Source organism: Fukomys damarensis, unplaced genomic scaffold (assembly GCF_012274545.1).
Source record: "Fukomys damarensis isolate Sample0158 unplaced genomic scaffold, DMR_v1.0_HiC HiC_scaffold_1, whole genome shotgun sequence".
In the NCBI taxonomy this organism is placed as follows: Eukaryota; Metazoa; Chordata; class Mammalia; order Rodentia; family Bathyergidae; genus Fukomys; species Fukomys damarensis.
In genome coordinates, this window is record NW_022900913.1 from 57,241,254 (window position 1) to 57,263,271 (window position 22,018).

General features: G+C 36.8%; 1 protein-coding gene across 1 annotated transcript in view; it reads right to left on the bottom strand.

The window, feature by feature from the left end:
• The window catches only part of Gfm2 (GTP dependent ribosome recycling factor mitochondrial 2), a 42,374-nt gene that overhangs the window by 7,296 nt on the left and 13,060 nt on the right, over nt 1–22,018 (bottom strand). The window contains exons 6-15 of the mRNA XM_033762799.1: nt 21,650–21,775; nt 20,652–20,740; nt 15,038–15,126; nt 13,120–13,180; nt 12,788–12,967; nt 10,647–10,727; nt 9,169–9,317; nt 7,707–7,847; nt 7,421–7,520; nt 5,691–5,914 (exon numbers count right to left, since the gene is read on the bottom strand). Coding sequence (XP_033618690.1) covers nt 5,691–5,914; nt 7,421–7,520; nt 7,707–7,847; nt 9,169–9,317; nt 10,647–10,727; nt 12,788–12,967; nt 13,120–13,180; nt 15,038–15,126; nt 20,652–20,740; nt 21,650–21,775 — 1,240 coding nt within the window. The remainder of the gene's footprint in view (nt 1–5,690; nt 5,915–7,420; nt 7,521–7,706; nt 7,848–9,168; nt 9,318–10,646; nt 10,728–12,787; nt 12,968–13,119; nt 13,181–15,037; nt 15,127–20,651; nt 20,741–21,649; nt 21,776–22,018) is intronic.

Here is a 22,018-nt window from a genome sequence, read left to right on the forward strand (position 1 = left end):
CCTGTCTCAAAACCAAACCAAACAAGTAAGTGAGCCAAAATAAACCTCTCCTACTTTAAGTTTTAGGTGTTGGTATTATCTCGGCAATAGGAAAGTGACTAAGAGCAAATTTCAAACAGCCATAAATGCTATGTAGACAATAAAACAAGGTGACATAATGATAGGAAGTTATTTGAGAATGAGTAATCTGGAAACGTTTCTTCAGAATGATTTAGGAAAAGACACAAAAAAAGAAGAAACTTATAAACAAAATCCCATGAGGCTGAATAGTTATGAATTCGAGGCCAGCCTGGGCTACATAGTGAGTTCAGGGGCAGTGGGATCCTGTCTCAAAACCAAACCAAACAAGTAAGTGAGCCAAAATAAACCTCTTCTACTTTAAGTTTTAGGTGTTGGTATTATCTCGGCAATAGGAAAGTGACTAAGAGCAAATTTCAAACAGCCATAAATGCTATGTAGACAATAAAACAAGGTGACATAATGATAGGAAGTTATTTGAGAATGAGTAATCTGGAAACGTTTCTTCAGAATGATTTAGGAAAAGACACAAAAAAAGAAGAAACTTATAAACAAAATCCCAAAGAAAACTGGTCTCAAGATAGAATGGTGGTATAAGGTACAGAAAAGCAGCAAGAGGACCAGTAGCCAGAGATTGGTGGGTAAAAAGAAGGTTAACAGGCTGGGGATGTAGCTCAGTGGTAAAGTGGTTGTCTGACGTGTGAGGCCCTAGCATCACAAACAAACCAGAGCACCATCAGATGAGATGTGCAGCAGGATCACACTATATAAGGGCCTACAGATTATGGAAAGAAGTTGGGATCTGCAATGGGAAGTCACTGAAGGGCTTTTTAGAAAGGGGCAGTAACATCATCTGATTATATTTTACAAAGATCAAGACAGGAGATGACACAAAAGCAAAATGCTTTTAGAAATACTGGTAGTAAAGAGATGGCTAAAGTATAAAATTACATCAAAAATAACAAATATTAGTACAATCCCTCAACGATGTATTAACACAACCACAGAGGAAATACAAAAACATTTTTTTGGTACCAAGGATCAAACTCAGAACCTTGAGCTTGTGAGGCAGGTGCAGTGGCACTGAGCTATATCCCCAGCCCACAAATACATTATTTGCATCAAATATGCCATCTAAAGTGAAATGATATTTAAATACAATTAACTGGTAAGTACATTCTCCTTTATAAATGAAAGTTGTTAGAAGTTCAGCAGACATAAAATGAGCTGAAGAGAAAGACATGAGCCATAAATTAATGAGCTAAGGTCATCAGTCACACATCCAAGGTGTGCTTAGGGACATAAACCAGGCCTCGGGAACTGTGCTGTCCAACAGTGACCACTGGCAGGTATCACCAGTTTGAACTGGAAGGTATTACAAATGTAAAATGCACATTTCAAAGACAATATGATACAAATGTAAAACATCTCAGTACTTTTTAATATTAATTTCATGTTGAAGTGACAATACAGATCAAGTATCCCTTATCTGAAATGCTTGAGACCAGAATTTAGAGAATTTCAGATTTTGAATTTTCATATCAATCAGAAAATTGATAAGTTGGGGTAAGTAAAATATGTCATTAAAATCAATTTCACCACTTATTTTCCTTATATGGCTGTAAGAGGCTTTGCATTATATATGTGGATCATACCCACTTCCACTGGACAATGCATTCTAGCCTTGATGACCTGAAGCGGCCCCAGAGCTAGCAGCACAGGTGTCCCCTGGAGCTGCCAACAGACTCTGGGGCTCCAGACCTGCTGAGTCTGACAGGGTCTATGTTTTAACAAGAATCCTGAGATGAGTACGCACGTACAAGGTAAACAGGCACTTTTTTTTTTTTTTTTTTTTTTTTTTTTTTTTACAAAAACCCAGAGAGTTAACTACGCAACTCTTTTTGCGAGGCAGGTGGTGGAACCACTGAGCTAAATCCCCTATACAACTCTTTTTGAATGAAAAGATATTGTTAAATTTTATTGCAAAATAAATTCATTCAAAATATTTATAAAGATAGCCCTCAGGGAGTTTGCTGTGGTGAAAATAGCACTGTAACACAGGGTAACTGTCCAGTGCAAACAGGACAAGGGAGAAAACACAACGGAAGCACAGGAAAGGGACACAGTGCTCTGCAGGAACAAAGATTAGAGTCAGGGAGCCCTGGGAAGTCCCTGCTAGGACCTATGAACTAATGCTCAAGAATGAGAGTTCTCTGGACACCAAACTCTTTCTCTAAGCTAAAGGCTTGAGTTCTTGAAGTAAAAGTAAAATTGGAGGGTGCAATTCAACAGCAATCTTCAAATTTACACTTAGGTGTTTGAAATATGAAATGCTTTCAAAGAATTCATGGTGGCACACACCTGTAATCCCAGCACCCTGGGAGGCCTAGGCAGGACAACTGTAAGTTCGAGCACAGCCTAAGTCACAACTGAGAGACTTAGCAAGACTCTGTCTCCATTAAAAAATTAAAAAGGTGCCGAAGATGTAGCTCAGAGAGAAGGTCCTGAATTTAATCTCCACTATGGCAAAAAAACAAACAAAAAGCCCTCATGGGTTTCTCTCTTCAGGCAGCCTCAGTCCTTAGGTGCCTGGCCATTCCTGCTGTAAGTAAGTAGCATGGCCCACTTTGATAGAGACTTAGCAAGACTCTGTCTCCATTAAAAAATTAAAAAGGTGCCGAAGATGTAGCTCAGAGAGAAGGTCCTGAATTTAATCTCCACTATGGCAAAAAAACAAACAAAAAGCCCTCATGGGTTTCTCTCTTCAGGCAGCCTCAGTCCTTAGGTGCCTGGCCATTCCTGCTGTAAGTAAGTAGCATGGCCCACTTTGATAAAACTCAGACTCGCTGGGGATTTAGCTCAGTGATTCGCCGCCTGCTTCATAAGTGCAAAGTCTCGTGAGTTCAATCCCCGGCACCAAAAAATAAACAAACAAAAAAACAGAAAACAGGGCAGGGGATTTGGCTTAGTGGTTTCGCTGCCTGCCTTTCAAGCACAAGGGTCCAAGTTCAATCCCCAGTACCATCCCTCAGGGAGTTTGCTGTGGTGAAAATAGCACTGTAACACAGGGTAACTGTCCAGTGCAAACAGGACAAGGGAGAAAACACAACGGAAGCACAGGAAAGGGACACAGTGCTCTGCAGGAACAAAGATTAGAGTCAGGGAGCCCTGGGAAGTCCCTGCTAGGACCTATGAACTAATGCTCAAGAATGAGAGTTCTCTGGACACCAAACTCTTTCTCTAAGCTAAAGGCTTGAGTTCTTGAAGTAAAAGTAAAATTGGAGGGTGCAATTCAACAGCAATCTTCAAATTTACACTTAGGTGTTTGAAATATGAAATGCTTTCAAAGAATTCATGGTGGCACACACCTGTAATCCCAGCACCCTGGGAGGCCTAGGCAGGACAACTGTAAGTTCGAGCACAGCCTAAGCAATTTAGCGAGATTCTCTCAAAACAGAAAATGAAAATGGCTGGGTGGGGATGGGCAACTTAGAGACTTAGCAAGACTCTGTCTCCATTAAAAAATTAAAAAGGTGCCGAAGATGTAGCTCAGAGTGAAGGTCCTGAATTTAATCTCCACTATGGCAAAAAAACAAACAAAAAGCTCTCATGGGTTTCTCTCTTCAGACAGCCTCAGTCCTTAGGTGCCTGGCCATTCCTGCTGTAAGTAGCATGGCCCACTTTGATAAAACTCAGGCTCGCTGGGGATTTAGCTCAGTGATTTCGCCGCCTGCTTCATAAGTGCAAAGTCTCGCGAGTTCAATCCCCGGCACCAAAAAATAAACAAACAAACAAAAAAACAGAAAACAGGGCGGGGGATTTGGCTTAGTGGTTTCGCTGCCTGCCTTTCAAGCACAAGGGCCCAAGTTCAATCCCCAGTACCAAAAAAAAGGAAAAATAATTCATAACTCAGAGTCATCACCTGATCCTTGTCCACCTGAGACAAGCCTACATCTACATGGCCTGATGGTGTTCTAGGATTACCTGTTTGAACTTCAGTGCTGTTCCCTTACCAAATGGCCAAGAAAAGACCTCATTTCCCTCAGGACTTGGGGCTGCCTCACATCTGCACTTAGATTCCTTTCATGAAAACAGCACAGAAAGAGGCAAGGAGCTGGAACCCCCAATTGGCTAGGGACTTTTCCTTTTCCATTGGGTCCTCAAGAAGCCATGGGGTGGGGATAAAGATTTCTTTTGTGTTTCCAAAATCTGTACGTTTAAATTGTTTTCAAGGGAAGAAAAACTAAGTTTGTCCTTAAAACAGTCTAGTACAGGAGTCCATTAAAAACCTCATAGAGGGCTAGGGATGTAGCTCAGTGGCACAGCACCTGCCTGGCATGAGGCCCTGAGTTCAAATCCCAGCACCCCCCCAAAAGAACCTTATAAAGAGGTGATGCTTGAGCTGAGGCCTAAAGAAAAGTAAACATTTTCCTGGCATACTTGGTCAGAAGAAACCATTATAATGTGAAAGAGAATAAGGTGAAAATAAACAGCAAAGCTTTAAAAAGGGTACAATATCTTTAAGAAATTAAAACCAACTTTCCTATGGGTGCATAAGGTATGGGTGCCCTTATGTTTTTTAGGGACTGACCCAAGGAGCACTGAGAGAAGGCTACATTGCCCAGGCTGTGTTCCTGTCTTCCTGCCTCAGCCTCCCAAAGCCAGGATTACAGGTATAGCCACTACACTTGGCAAAACACAGCTTTTACCAGACTCCTCTGCAATCAGTGTTGGCCAATGGCACATCAGAAATGTGAGGAGGTAATGAGGTACAGTACATCTTCCTCTCTCTTAATCCTTTTCTATCAGGAGTTATGGCCTAGGCTCCTGTAGTCATCACAGGAACTGTGTACTCAGGCAGAGCAGAAAGACCAGAGCCTGGGTGCCTAGTTATTCTACAGAGCCATCCTCTAACCCTGGGGCTAACAACGAAGACTAAGATGGAAGAAGAGGAGGAAAAGAAGAAGGGGAAGAACAGAGGAAGAAGAAAAAAGAAGACGAAGGAGAGGAAGGAGGAAGAGGAAGAAAAGTAAGAGTAAAGAAGAGAAGAAAAGAAGAGGAGAAGAAGAAGAACAAGAACAACTACTACTACTACTACTACTACTACTACTACTACTACTACTACTTTGGTCCTAACAAAGCAATTATTATTTAGGGGTTTTCCTGTTACATGTAACCAAGTCTAATTGGAAATGATAAAGCTGCAATCACAGACTTTATATTTCACACAAAGGACTATGGGTTTGTGTTATAAGTAATAAAAAGCCACTGAGGAATTTCTAGCTAATTTGCTAAATGAACCATATACTGTAACTCCCCAAAGGCCAAACAACATTAGATATACTATATAAATTTCTTCCCTGGATTCTATAGGTTGAGCTAGAAAACAAGGCAAAACAGTATTTTTATATATAAAAAACCTGAGTAATCAATTATCTGATCTAATACACTAGAAGTAAGGCCAATTACTTGTAAACTCATAGCTAACCCTGGAAGAACAAGAGTGAGGAAGGAGAAAAATGACTGAGACATAAGAAAAATGTAAAAGTTTGTAAAAATCAAAGCACCTTAAATTAAAAAAAAATTACACCAACCACAAGAAATGCTTCAAATCCAATTTCAAATCACATAAGAAATCCTTGCCAGTATATTCTGAGTATTTGACTCAGGATCAGAGCACTAACCACTGATACACCAACACTGTACCTGGCTGTCTAGCCCCTGACGGGGGCTCGATGGTACAGAAGAAGACTGGTTCTGGGATCTCCACCCCAGCTAGGAGTAGTCTCTCTGCTGCACTGCTTTGTCTCTGCTGCTTTTCTCCCTCCCTCTCAGCTCGCCGAGCTGCAGCCAATGCACTGGACTTGGAGGAGACAAGGGTGTCTCCGGTGGCAGTCTGCGAGCAAACACACAATGTGGAACAAAACTGGCTCTCAGCAAGCACTCACCTACACCAACAACTACCAGATAAAATTGAATGTGCCACTTTTTTCTCAACAGAACTCAAAAGAAATAAATTCATAAAGCTCACTGTAACTTTGTAAATTTAAAGCTCATTTGACTTGTGTGAGAATTTTATCCAAAATATTTCTGTAATAAATTCTAACAAACAATAAAACATACATACATGCAACACACAATCAGAATTCATTTGGCAAAGGCTGGGGATCTAGCTCAGTGGTTCTGCCACCTGCCTTGCAAGTGCAAGATCCTGACCTGATCCCCAGTTCCAAAAAAAAAAAAAATTCATTTGGTATAAGAAATGTACCTGCTTAAATTTTCAGTCATAGCACAAAAGGTTAAGGAGAAATCTGTTACACTGCTTTAATATCAGGAAGAATTTATTACTTTTTACAGAAAATTCTCTAACTAAAATTCACAATTAATCAGAATACCCTTCATCATGCAGAATTGATAGCTTCTATGTAGAACTGTTATTCTTTATAACTACAATTACTACAATTTCAGTTTTAATCTTTTACATCATAAAGTCCTATGCCAGTTTCCTTCTCTGTAAAGACAGTCCTATAAAGCAACAGTGCAATCACATTTGTAGAGCTCCTTCAAATTTGTACAAGGAACGGGTCCTGCCTTTCAGTAGACAAGGGGATACTTCAATACCAGAAGTTCGATATCCAGAGTATAGGGATTTTCTACCACAGCATTCTGAAATTTACAATTAACCATGTTAAAAGTAGCAGTGTTGGGCCAGGGATTTAGCTCAGTGGTGCTACCGCCTGCCGCCTGCCTCACAAGTACATAGTCCCAAATTTGATCCCCATACAAAGAAAAAAAAAAAAAGTAACAATGTTTACCCCAATTATAAATATACCAAAGTTTAATAAAACTGACTTAGTCCACAAACATACCTCCTTAGTTTTAATCCACCAAAAATAGATACAACATCAAGTATTTTCATCTGTTCATACTGTGTCTACTTCATTGCACTGATCTACAGACATAAATACCTACTTCATTACAAGCACTGATCTACAGACAGGAACAGAATTGTGAACAAAAGAAACAAAAATCCTGGGCCTCATGGAGTGTGCATTAGTATAATATCTTTAGTTATTTCCCAATGAATTGTATGATTAGATTTAATTCTCTGTAATAATCAAAACAGGTAAAAACCCAATGAGGGTATTTAAGCTTAAGTTGTATATATTTATCTACAAATTTTATATTTTACTTGGATTTGAGCTTTGTGAATATAAATATAACCCATTCGGTCTGTGTTCTACAATTTTCTAACAAATGTATGCTAATCAATCAAGTTGAATAGATTGTAACATTCATTATTCTATTACTGAAAGACTCTAGGTTTTTGCTACTACAAAATACTTACTTGTAACAAAATGTTTAGATTATTATTTCCAAGAGAAGTCATTTGGTCACTTACCTGTTTAAGCCCAACAGTCAAAGCAATGTTACCAGCAGTTAGTGAAGGGATTTCTATATGTTGGTCAGCAAATGGCAAAAGCAGACGACTTATTCTCTCCCTATAAAACCATGATTTGTATTAGTAAATGACTTTTTAAAAATGAGTACATTTTTAAGAAATAACCTAAGGGCCAGGGACTTAGCTCAGTGGTGCCAGCCACCACCTGCCTCACAAGCACAAGGTCCTGAGTTCAATCTCCAGTACCAAAAAAGAAATAAAATAAAAAACCTAAGCTTCTACTTACGTGCAATTTCCATTAATATTGTAGATAGCTGACTGGGGCTTTAGTGTGCCTGAGTAAATACGCATAAAGACCAGCGGTCCTCGCTGCTTGTGGTGGAGAACTTTAAATGCCAGTGCACATAAGTCACCCTTATACCACTCCCTATAAAATAAAAGGACATTCCAGAAAAGCCTATAAAATACACTTCCCATATGTCTCTACAGATCAAATCAGAATCATTGCAGAGAAGATCCCCCTTATCCTTCAGTACAGCTATCCAGGCGCATTAAGTAAAGTCACAATGTGCTTCTCTTCCTTGACTAAATTATTTAGTGACAGAGATAGGGTAATATCTTCAAAACTAAAAGTAATGACTCTCTCCCCATTATTCCTCTATCTGCAAATTATTTCAATGCCAAGAGCTTTCTCCTTGAGAAGTATATCTGAGAACAGCACATATACTTCTCAAGAAAACTATACAGGATAAAGCACTAGGTACTTTTCAGTATTTACTCTCTCCCATCACTTTCTGTCCAGCTGCATAACCATAATATTCTACAGTACAAACCTAAACTTGTTTACACCACCAACATTATTATTGGTGGTCACCAACAGGCTTTAGAAAGTTTGAATTTTCCTGAAATTGCCAAATTTTGTGCATAGGTGCATTTTTCTAAGGAGAGAACATATTAGTCTCAGAGAAGTCTATGACTTAAATTGGTTAAACACTTCAATGTAGTACTTCTCTAATCTTATCCTTACTCCTTCCAAATTTTAACTTTAGCAAATACAAATACAGAGAGCTTACTATATACCAGCACTGTTCCTTGTGCTCAATGTTAACTCACTGAATTTTTATAACAATCTTAGAGACAGTCTTATTCTCTGAATTTTATAGGTGAAGATGTTAAGCAACTTGGAAGTATTGGTATTTAAATCTAATGGTACAAAGCATATGCTCATAATCACATCACCATGATGCCTTCCTTTCCAATTTAGAGATGAAAAGTTATTAATATCCTAGTTAACAGAATTGAAGCCTGCTTCTCTATTTTGCTCAGACTTTACAGAATTTATCACTCAAGTACAAAGCTGTTAGTGACAAGAGTAAAACAATGGTCTTTGTTTACAGCTGCAAAATACTTTAAGCTTATGAAAAAAATCCCAAAATCTACATAAATATAAATAAATCTGAATGTTTAACAAACTTTTTTTTTTAAAACTAAGACAGCAGGGTCAACATCTATATTCTTACACAGCGAAAAGCTACATTTTGTTAATTCCATCTATAAACACAATAGGTTATAGAAGATGTAAAGTACAAGCAAAGTTTCAAGGAAAAGTTACTATGGCTCTATTAATCATTTACAAAGATATTCTTCACCATTGTTATTCAAAAGCAGTGATTTCACTGCTTTTTCTGAAACGAGGTTTGTTTTTACCTGTTTTTTTCAAGGCTGTTGGATTTAATCTATGTACTTACAGAAAGTCACAGTTGCATTCTTCAGGCGAAGGCAAATACATAGTAATAGCATCTAACAAGGGCTGCACTGCTTTGTTCTTCAGGGCACTCCCACACAGCACAGGCACCGCTGTCTGAGCCAGCGTCACTCTGTGTATTGCAGTCTGCAGCTACAGAACAGAGATACAAAGCAGAGCCACAGAGTAGAATACTGACTTCTTATCCAGTAAAATGGTCTCTGTCAGAATCTTTCAGAATTAGAGGCCTTCTCTAACCACTCGTGTAAAACAGCACTCCTCGCCACATCTCCATTATTCTTGATAGCTTTCTTTTTCATTATAACACTAATCATTACCTGGCTTGTTAGATACTTGTTTATTATCTGTCACTTACTCACTAGAATGTAAAATCCCTATGGGCGTTATAGTAAGCTCCATGGAAATACTACTAACTTCCCAGAAACTGGAAAAGTTTAAGATATAATAGGCACTCAAAAATACTTCTTGAATAAATGAATTAATATTCTTGTGATTCAACATTGATAGTTTAATAGAACTATATAATTTTTATAAAAATATATAATTTTTCCAAATGAATTGAACAAAATCCAAAAGAAAATGAGAAATCAAAGTTAAAAAAAAAAAGTTTAAAAGACCTCAAGGATCAAGAAAATGTTTGAAAGCTATTAATGAGAATTGATAGGCCAATCCCACTTTGGAATGGGAGCTATCTCTGAAAACAATTCGTGTTACACGGAATAAGGTAAGCATGCTTAAACATTTAAATATGAAAAAATTTCAAGAAATGTTTTTCATACAAAAGAAAAAAGTCACATTTTTTTTCTGTGTCTCACTTCATGTGGTTTAAAACTATGCCTCAGCTCTTGTGTTTCTAATTCTGTTCACAGATGATCATTAAGTGTATTTGTTGCATTTACCATCTTATAGATTACCACTTCATGCACACTTTGACAACTGTTTCATAAAGGAAAATAAAAATAAATTTGTCAAGCTCATGAAGGCTCCCCAGCAGATTCCAATCTCTTACAATTTAACTACTATGAATATTTTACATGCCTCCTCTCACATTTACTGTACGCTAAAAAAAGTTTTTTAAAAGGAACTTAGGAGTTTCCATCAGAAGTAAAACTAAGAAAAAAACAATTATGAGTGAAATGACATTGTAGTAGCCTGAATTAATGATTTCCCTAAACATCCATAGGAAAATGATCAGAATAAAGAAGAAAGGCTATAGAGGATGAGCAATTAACTGATCCTGGCTTTATGCAAGAAAGGTTCAATTTTTTATTTTGTAAAGTTTACCCAAAATAAACTGCTGATATTGTTTGAATATCTGTATCAGTGACTTTATCCTAATTTTGAAGCCAGTATTTTCTAACAGTACGTAAAGCTAGAAAAGCAAACCTATGACTAAGACAGAGAAATTAAACTACATTCAATTAGTAAAATTTTGTCAAAGCAATTGAATAATGTAATTACCTTTTCAGCTGGTAGCAAATCAAAATTTTCACTAAATTCACCTAAAACCAAGTCAGCAAATTCATCATCCAAATCTGCAACCTATAAAGAAAGTCTTTAAGTTCCATAGCTTGCATTTATTTTCACAATTAATTTGTCTGAATACCACAAATATGCATTATACAAATATTTCAAGGAAGCTATATGATCTGCCTTATTCAAGCTAGGCAACTCTTTACATCTTGTTTTCCTTTTAAAAAATAGGAAATTAGAAATTGAAGTAAGCTATTATGAGTTTCCTAAATTTACAGACAGTGAGAGCCTGATAAAGCACATCAATATCTAGAGTGCTCAAAGAAATGAACAAAAACTCACATTTTAGAGCCAATAACAACACACACAATGGATTGCTGGTTTCAGATAAATGTAGGAGTGTTAGTTAATAGAAAGCTTCATCTAGTACTTAACATTCTAAATGATCATCACATTTTCCAAGAAAGTAACTAACAGAACTGATCTTATTGTAATCCCACACTAAAGGAAAACATTTTAGTGGTGTTAGCATTGCTTCATAAGAAACGCAGTTCTCTAATTTATATTCTTTTCATAACCTTCTGCCTACATGAAACAAGATAATTCAGTTGACAAATTAATAAACCAGCTTCGAAAGCTGATAACAGTATAAGGGAGAAAAACATTCAAATCTTCTGAGAAAAACACTCTTACAGAATTAATTTTAGCAGGAATGTACCTAACCGCTCCCCTGGACAGTAGTGTGTGTGAGGCAAAGTCCCACTTCTGAAGTCAGACTGCCTGGAAATGGGTTAGTGAAGTTGCGCCCCTTACTCTGCCTTAGATACTCACGTAGCTAACACTAGGGACCCCCATCTAGGGGCTGCTGTAAGGAGTGAAGAAACAACCGGTTCCAATCATGCCTCAGGATATGTGGTAAGTGTACAACTGTTTAACTGTACTTAAAAATAATTATGATGGTAAATTTTCTACACATTTGCCACACTTTGATTTATTTTTAAATTGGATAATAAAAGTAATTACAAAAAAATGAAAGAAAATGCTGGTAGAATTTATTTGAATCAATTCAATTTAGAAGTGAAAAACCAATGGCCTCAGAGTCCAATTTTTTCCTACTGTAAGATTCAGGAGTCTACAGTATGTTTTACTTATTGCTCTATATACTAACAATACAAATGACAAATATTAATAATCTTGCTATTTTCTATTAAAATTTTAGGAGATCCAAAGGTATACACTAAAATTTTTTTCAAATTTCCCAATAATTTGACATCTAGTATAGAAGACGAGCAGACCCTTAGACCCAGCAATTCTATATTTAACACTCAAGAAACTCCTGCACATGTGCACAGGAGATACAAAGATGCTTTACAGCCAACACTGTCTGTAACAGCAAAAAAGAAAAAAACACCGCAAAGTCCATTTACAGGCAAACAGACAATAAATTTGGTATAATCATATACTGGAGCACTATATAAGAATGAAAATGAATAAACTACACACATGAATTAACACAATATAAAACAATGTAGTAAAATACTATTTGTATTTTATGTAAAGTTCATAACATGCAAAACTAATTTCTTTAGTAGTATATACTCTTGCAGTAAGCCATAAAGAAAAGCAAAATAAAAGATAAATCTAAAATACTATACTGGGGAGCTAGAGATATAACAGCAGTACCACATTTGCTTAGCATCAACCCCCAGCAGCAATTAAAAAAAAAACAACTCATTATTTATTTTTATACACAAATACACATATGTGCAGGAGATAGATGATTACCGGGAGAGAAACAGGAACAGGAAGTGTTATTCAGATTCAAGGGCACTGCTAATATTCTGCTGTCTGTGTATGTGGAAATTACACATACTGGTGTTTATTATTTATTATACTTTACATATTCCACATGTAATTTTATATAAAATGTCACAGTAAATATCCTCAAAAGTTACTAAATATTCCCACACTAAAGGAAAACATTTTAGTGGTGTTAGCATTGCTTCATAAGAAACGCAGTTCTCTAACTTATATTCTTTTCATAACCTTCTGCCTACATGAAACAAGATAATTCAGTTGGCAAATTAATAAACCAGCTTATATAATTTTAAATTCAAAGTATATTTTACTTGCTCAATTAAGGCATTCCTTGTTTCAATCGTCTCCTTCAGCAATTCAGAGTCACTTATTTCCAAGAGGGGTTTTCTCTCGAAGTCTTTTCCATCATCTGAATTAGAATTCCAAAGAAGCTTTTCTTTATTTACTACATCTACCACTCCTTTGAAAGTTTTGGCTTCACCAATTGGTAACTGTAAGTTAGAGTAAGATTAGTGCTATTAAATGATTGCTCACTTAGAACAGCATTAAAGACTATTCTCTGTACCACTTTCCCTAAAATATTATCATCCTCTTTTATTTATAGGTTAACTTCTTCCAAAAAAGGATAATTTAAGCAATTTACCTGTAAAAGTAGAGGCTTTGCCTTCAACTTCTCTCTGATACTTTCAACTGCATACTTAAAACTACAGGAAGCAAAATTAATTGTGGTTATAGTCAAAATTTCTTAATACAGGTTTGAGCATGTTCTCTAAAATAATCCCTTTATTCTTAATATTCATTTAACAGTTTTCCACAGGACAGTGTCTTGAATAAGCTTTAATATCAATTTCAGATAACAGTGATTAAATATTCACCATAATCCTACCACACAGGAGTTTAGGGTATTATTATTATTATTTTAAATTTTTAAAAAAATTTGGTACCAGAGATCAAACTCAGGACCTTGTGCTTGTGAGGCAGGCAGTGGCACAACTGAGCTAAATCCCCGGCCTGGGTATTATTATTTTTTCAAGCATCACACAAGTCAACCATGAGGATAGGGTTAAGTGAATTAAAGTCACATAAGTAAATAAAATAAAGATTTAAATGCAAGATTTTATTGGAATCATCCAGATTTATTGTCACACAAAACTACTAGCTTTTCTTGCTGGTGCCAAATCGATAGATTAATTTTTCTAAACTTTAAGATTTTTATTAGATTGGGGGGGTGGACACTGGGAGTAGAACCCAAGGCATTTGCATGGAGCTACATCCCTAGCTCTTTCCTTTTACTTCTGAGCCACAGTCTCACTACAGTGCCCAGGTAGGACTCAAACTTAGCATCTACCTACTTCAGTTTCCCAAGTGCTACAATCACAAGTATGCACCACTCCACTAGCTATATATATGTATATATAGCCTTAGGTATTCATAGTATCATATATTACGCTGTCCATTTATGAGGCTGGTACCTACTGTCTATAGACCATCTTGCTGATACTTGCAGCTCATTCCAGCCTCTATGTCTCAGAACCAACCTGATATCCAGGCATCTTCCTCCCCACCACCATGGACACTAAACAAATACTTTCATTTACCACAAGGATTCCAATAAAAAGAAGGTGGGCCTAGCACATTTTAAAGGTTGCTGTGCTATTAACTAATCAAGACAGGAGTACTTTAAACAGCCTTAGAATTACTGTGGAGAGTTGAGTAAGTATAAAGCATACAACTGTGTAGTTTTAGCTGAAGAACAGTTTTATGTTTTATTTTTGCCTCTCTTGCCATGACCAGGATCTGTCCTGCCACAGACCAGGGTCTAATCTTGTCATATTTCCACCTAGAATCCTTAATATTCTTGATCCTGTCCCATTCACATTTCTCCAAATCCTTCATATATTCTTTTTTGGTACCGGGATTGAACTTGGGTCCTTGAGCTTGCGAGGCAGGCAGTGGAACCACTGAGCTAAATCCCTGGCCCCTCATTCATATATTCTTGATTCTCTACAATACCTTCTCAGAACGTGGTTTCCATTTTGGATTATCGCTCTATAAGTCAACCATCATGCATTAACTCTTTTTTCTTATAGGCAAGCCTTTCACCATGGACATTCTCCCCTCGCTGTGTTGAGAGCCTTGTGCTTAGTAACCAAAGAAAAATAAGTGGCAAGCACGAATACTATTCTCGAAGGCAACTGCAAGAAATAATACTCTACCTCTAGCAAAGATGGGTAGCACAGTACCCTTCAGTAATACAGGGGCTACCAGACTACCATATCCAGTTCTAAAGGAAAGCCACAGAATCAACAAGAGACACTTTATCAGGATTCTACAAGGTACGATTTAGCCTCCCTACATTAGATGCAGAATTATTTGTCACTTAACAGCTTTCTGTTAATATTAAATTGTTATTTAACCTAAGGATTAGCTGCTTTGAAATTATTTTTATGGAAATAAATTAGTATTCCATAGAATATTTATATCTTGGAAGAGTATTTCTAAACTTAAGTTGTAGCCCATGAAAAGTTCACTTTAATAAACCAAATAAACACACTATATACCTTGCTCCAGTTTTGTCCATCTTGTTTAAAAAGCAAATCCGAGGTATCTTGTATTTATCTGCTTGCCTCCACACTGTGAGAGTTTGGGCCTAAAGGAAAGAGGAAAGGGAAAAATATATACACACTGGATATACACACTGGATATACACACATTGGACAAAAATAACATTACCAGACACAGAATAGATCCAAGAATCTTTCACACCATGGAATTGGGCTTGATTCTAGCATATACTTAGTTCCACTACAGATACACTTACTTCTAGGATCACTCTTTTGCAATCAAGTTTAAAAAATGGGAATATGATAAAGGGGGATAATTTGAAACTGTTTGATAATATTGTGGGTGAAGTAGGTTCCACACACAAAAAAATTAACAATTGGAATGTACCAAGAGTTATAGAAAGAGGACTAAATTGAGAATCAGACTTTTGTATAGCTTCATCTTTCCTAGTGCATGTCACAACACTGAAGCAATTTAATGTCAGTTTTCTGGTAAGTGAAATGGACTTTCACTGTAATTCAGACAACTGATGTGAGAGAGAAAAAAGGACACAGGAGTGTACAATAAAAATGCTATTATTGACAAAATCACAGATTTCATTGTGATATTTGAATGTTCATATAAACTAAGGAGGATTTAAAGGAGGGGATGAAACCAGTATCTGTATCTATAAGGTGAAATTCCCATATACTTACCTTCTATTAATTTCATTTTTTACATGTGTCAAAATAAGAATATAGTCAGACATGGTGGTGCACCCCTGTAATCCTACATAGCACTGGGGAGGCTATGGTAAGAGGATCATTGTGTGTTTGAGGCCTGCCTGGGCTACATAGTGAATTCAAGGCCATCCTGAACTACACAGTAAGACCCTGTCTCACAAAGAAAAAAAAAAGACATACATATATAGTCTATCTACCAAAACAAGTCTGTGGCTAGAGGAATCCAACAGTCCCAAAGCAAAGCATAAAAGCTTAACATGCTGACACTAGCTAGAAAAGAAACCTGTGTGCTATTTGTTTAGATGAAATGTATACACTATTAAATACTTTAAACATATAGTTCAACGAATTTTGATATATACATTTGTGTAACTACTACTCCAATCAAGATGGAGAATACCGTCACTCTACATTTTTCTCATGTCTCTCCCTCTCCACAAGCAACCTGTTCTGATTCCCATCACCAGATTCATTCTGCCTGTTCTTGAATGTCATATAAATACTACAGTTTCTTTAGCTCAACATCATGTTTGTGATATTCATCCATCTTATTGGGTATACTAGTTTATTTACTGCCATAAATATTCTGGTTTGTTTTTTTCTATCAACCCGTGGATATGCATTTAGGTTGCTTCTATTTGGGGGTTATTATGAATTTAGTTACTATAAACAGCCTAAATCTTTGCTAAATGAATGTTTGATTTTTGGGGGGATAAAAATACAGCACAGGAGATCTGCTGGGTATATGTTTAACTTTATAAAAAGCTGCCAAATAGTGGTTTTATGAGTCTTCCAAGGTGGTTGTATGATTCTACATTCCAATCAACAATGGATAGGAGTCCCACCTGCACAACACCCACATCGATACTACTATTCTTTTTAATTTTAGTCATTCTTGTGGGTGTGAAACAGACCTCTCTGTTATTTTTTGTTTTGCTTTGTTTTTTTCTGTTATTTTAATTTGTATTTTCCTGATGGCTAATGTGACTGTGCTTTCTGGCCATTGAATTATCTTGCAAAATGTTTGTTCCAGTCTTTTGTCCACTTTTAACTGAATTATTTTTGCTAGCCATTTGTTCTTCCTAAATTCTAGCTACAAGTCCTTGGTCATACATATATAGTATAAAAATTCCAGTAAATATTTCCCAAGAACAATGATATTCTCTTATATAACCAATACTATTACAGCATTCAGGAAATTCAATATTCTCATAATCTTTTAACATTACAAACACGTTCTCAATAGCTGTAGCTTGCTTTCCTTTTTCTTCTTTTTCAGCTTTAATGATGATACATAATTTGATAAGGCTAAATGAGTCAAACTTTTTCTTTTTATGACTCACACTTCTTAGCACCTCTCCAAGAAACAGTTCCCCACCCCAAGGCTGTGAAGATATTTTATTTTTCTCCTAGAAGCTATAGATTTAAGCATGACATTATAATGCATTCAAAATTAATCTGGTAAGGGATTACAGTGAGAGATGTGTAGGAAAATACACTAAGATGTTGGGCATGGTGATGCACACCTGTAATCCTAGCACTTGGGAGGCTAGGGTAGGTGGATAGCCCTGAGTTCAAGACCAGCCTGGACTACCTAGTGAATTCAAGGCCAACCTGAACTACATAGCAAGGCCCTGACTCAAAAGACAAAACAAAATGAAAAACACTAAGAATTCTCCATGAACAAAAACATTAAAGCACAAAAACACTTTCCATTGTTCTTCCTAAGCTAAAAGTCTCTCTACTGCGCTAGAACAGCGGTGGAGAATCTATGGGATGCGTGTTTTTCTTTTAAGACAAAAGATGTTAATGTATGAGTTTTTTCTTTTAAACTAAAACCTCAGTAGTCAGGTTTAATTGCAGTGTTGGCACACTGCAAGAAATAAGTGGGTTCTAGGTTATAGTTTGGAGACTCGGGCTCTAAAAGGTGCATCATTCCTGCTCTAAACAAGAGCTTCTTGCTTCACAAATTCAGGTTATTTTCTATTTCATTACATTTAAAAATTATAAATAATGCAATCTGCCTGAATATCAAATTTATATAAGGAAGTTCTAATAACACAAAGCACACAACCATTAGGAAATAGAGTGACCTAAAAAGAAAAAGAAATGTACAATCAACCTCAGAAATCAGGGTCAGGCTTTTTTTTTCCTTTTGAGGTAGGGTCTCACTATGTATTTCGCCTTGAATTTCCAGTAAGTCTATCTTCTCCTGATTTTCATTTTGAACAATTTCATATCTGTAGAAAAGTTGAAAGAAGAGCAAACACTCATGTACTCTTCACCAAATATTAATATTTTGCCACATTTACTTTTTTTTGTTTCTCCACCTATGGGTATATGTGTGCCTTATGAGTGTGGTGGCTGTGCAAGTGTACCACTGAAACTTCCTCCTGGGAGGAGCAAACTGATGGCCTAATTCTATCCCCCTGGACCTTCCATCACATACTTGCCAATGCCCAGCTTCCTGTGGGCTGAGTGCAGGCCTATTCCTGCAAGACATGGCATTGCTCTAGTAGGTAACTTTGGCTCCAGGATGCCCAACTGGGCTGGCCAAACCTTTTCCCTGGACCTTCCATCACATACTTGCCAATGCCCAGCTTCCTGTGGGCTGAGTGCAGGCCTATTTCTGCAAGACATGGCATTGCTCTAGTAGGTAACTTTGGCTCCAGGATGCCCAAAACCTTTCAAGGAACCACGCTGCATCTGAGCTTCTTCCTCCCACCTCCTTCAAGGGGTCAAACCTGTACAGTCACAGTGTTCTCTCTCCCTTGCCTTCCCTCTCTTGTTCTTTAGTCATTTCCTCCAGTAAATCTCCCATGATCTCAACTGACCCTATGCTGGCATCTACTTCTTAAAGGACTCAAACTAACGCCAGGTACATGTATGTGGATTTGGCTGGGTTGTAAGAGTAAGGTACAAATATGGTCATGCTTTAACCCTATCTACTTTTTAGAAGTTACTAATTATGTATTTCCAAAGAATGAGGACTTTATCATAAATGACCAAATACAATTACTACATTCAGACAAATTTAAGTTTGACACAATGTTTTTAAATCTAATACCTTAAGTCGATATTCACATTTCCCCAGTTTTTCCAGGGATATCCTAACTTTTAATTCTAGAATCCAACCAAGGCTCATAAATTAGTTTTCCTGTCTCCTTAGAGACCTTTATTCAAGAATAATTTCCCAGCCAGGCATGGCAGTGGACACCTATAATCCCAGCACAGATAGGAGGGTCATTGTGAGTTACAGTCCAGCCTGAACTACATAGTGAGACCCTCTCTCAAAAAAATAAACATAAACTCAAAAACAAAAAAAGAAAAATCAAAAAATAATTTTCAGCTTTTTTGCCATAAGCATTCATGATACTTAATTAAAAGATATTTTTTCGATTTCTAAAAATACTCTGGCCAGTTATTTTTTTCAGAATGTCTTCATTTAGAGTGCTCTGATTATTTTCTCATGACTAGATGTGGGCCATTTTTGGCAGGATACAACACAGGAAATTTGTTTTGGGGGGGTGTGCACCAGGGATCAAACTCGGAACCTTGAGCTTGTGAGGCTGGTGGTGGCAACACTGAGCTAATTCCCCACCCTAACACAGGAAATGTTGCAACTTCTCAGTACATCATGTTGTGTTCATTTGACTTATTTTTAAGAGTAGTCAATTTTGATGATTAATTAAAATAATATAATTAGTAACTTCAAGGTTAGGAGAATAGCAGAAGGGTTCCATAGTCAACATAAGCCAATGTTTCTTTCTTTTCTTTTTTTTTTTTTTGGTACCGGGGATCAAACTCGGGACCTTGTGCTTGCATAGCCAATCCTGACATTATAGGATGAAGGGGAAACAGCTGTAAAGCAGGAATAATTCATCCCTATAAAGAGAGCAGAACCTATCCTGCTGGAAATGTTTATTAGAAATACATTTCCAAAATTCATTCAGGAAACTTTATTGTGGTGCTATAAATTGAACCCAGGGCCGCAAACCTGCCAGGCAAGTACTCAAACACTGAGCTGAGCTATATCCCCAGCCCAAAACCTTTATATTAATTCTTCACAAATCTCTCATGCTTCTGCAAGTTATGTTAGGACAGGCACTGAGTTCTCTTTATTCAGGACTATCTTTTTTTTTTTGGTTTTTTGAGACAGGGTCTCAGTAGGTAGTTGAAACTGACCTGGAACTCACTATGTAGCCCAGGCTGGTCTTGAACTCACAGCAATCCTCCTGCCTCAGCCTCCTGAGTGCTGGGATACAGGCATGAGCCACCACGCCCAGCTTCTGGACTGTATTTTCAAGGATTTTTTTTATAGTACAGAGTCTTGAAACCAAGGGCAGGTTTGCTTACAGCCCGGGAAGATCATTTCTCCCTCCAGGGCAAAAAGGCAAGAATGCGCAAAATGATTCTATTTCCAACCACAGGATTCCTCTTAATTCAATACTTGTGCAGCTGTCACCTGACTCTCTTCATGTCACCTTCTAGAAATAGGGACTTGGAGAACCAGTACAAGAAAATGCTGAGACTCTGGCTATTAGACTGCTGTGGCTAATAAAATCCTTTGTCTCTTATCTCAGGAATCTTGTGTCTTCTGCCAGAATCCATGAAACTAGGGCAGGCTAACTTGTTAGCTTCAAAATAACACAGAAAACCAATTCCTTCACAGTTTTTGACAGAATTGTTACACTTCCTACAGAAAAGCAAACTATTTCCTTTTACTGTATTTGAGATCATGCACAGATTACATTTCTATATTAAATTCCAACTTCTTTTAAATATAATTTGATTTATATAACCATAGGATTACAGTTAACTAATTCTGGTACATTCTACTGCTTTTACAATCATGCCGTTCTATTTTCTCTTTAATAATATTTTTTACCTCTACACCAGCAGAGGCATCAAATACAGCTACCGCACCATCCAACACTCTTAGGCAGCGCTCAACCTCCAAGGTAAAGTCCACATGACCTAAGAAAAAGATGAGAAATACTTAAAATCTTTTAAAAAATAATCATATGGTCTAGCAATTTCATTACTGGGTATGTATGTACACATAAGTACTGAAAAGGGGCTCTCAAAGAAATATTCTTACACCCTTGTTCACAGAGGTATTATTCACAACTGCCAAAAAAAGTAGAAGTAACCCAAACAGCCCTCAATTCATGAACAAAATGTGATTTACAGTTGCTCCTTCATATTTAAGGGTCCTGAATCTTCAGATTCAAACAATCATAAAATGACAATATTCAGGAAAAAAACTGCATCTGTAATGAACAGGTAAATATTTTTTCTTGTCATTATTCCCTAAATAATAAAGCACAACAAAACTTATGTTATATTAGACACTAAATATATGAAAGAATGCATATCAATTAAATGTAAATATTACGGCACTTTATATGAGGGAATTGAGTATCTGCAAATGTATTGCAAGGGGGTCCTGGATCAAACCTTATGAATACCAAGGGACAACAATACACATGATGGAATACTCAAAATCCATGCTATAATATGGATGAATCTTGAGGGCTCCATGCTAAGTGAAACAAGCCAATCACAGAAGGGCAAAAACTATGATTTGACTTATATGAGGTATCTAAAGCTCCTTGATTCAGAAAGCAGAACGATGGTTACCAAAGATGGAGAGAGGGGACACACAGCAACTGTTTAACAGATACAGATTTTCCAATCTGGAAGATGAAAAAGTTCTGGAGATCTGCTTCACAGCAATGAGTTTATACTCAATACTATGAAGTATACACTTAAAAACGGTTAAGATGGTAAATTCTATGCCATGTATTTTTCACCACAATTAAACACACAAACACCACCCCCAAATGATGCCGCATCTCTGTATTGGTGAGAAGAGTACCACACCTGGTGTGTCAATGAGATTGACTCGATAACCCTTCCAATCAAACGAAACAGCAGCAGACTGGATAGTAATGCCTCTTTCTCGCTCTTGAGCCATGAAATCTGTCACTGTGTCTCCATCATCAACATCTAACCAGAAAAAAGATGTCATGGTTTAGTTTTAATAGCAAGAGTATTGCATTGGTATTAGGTATATGATATAATGAATTTGCTTTATAAAAAACACTTCCAAAACCTTTGATTTAATATTTAGAATCTTTAATCTTTCTCTAAGTGAATCCTTATTGTAGAAAAAGCTGTTACAGCAAGATCAGTAAATTTTTTAATAAAAAATTTTAAATTTTACTGAACCATATATTGTTCTTTTTTTTT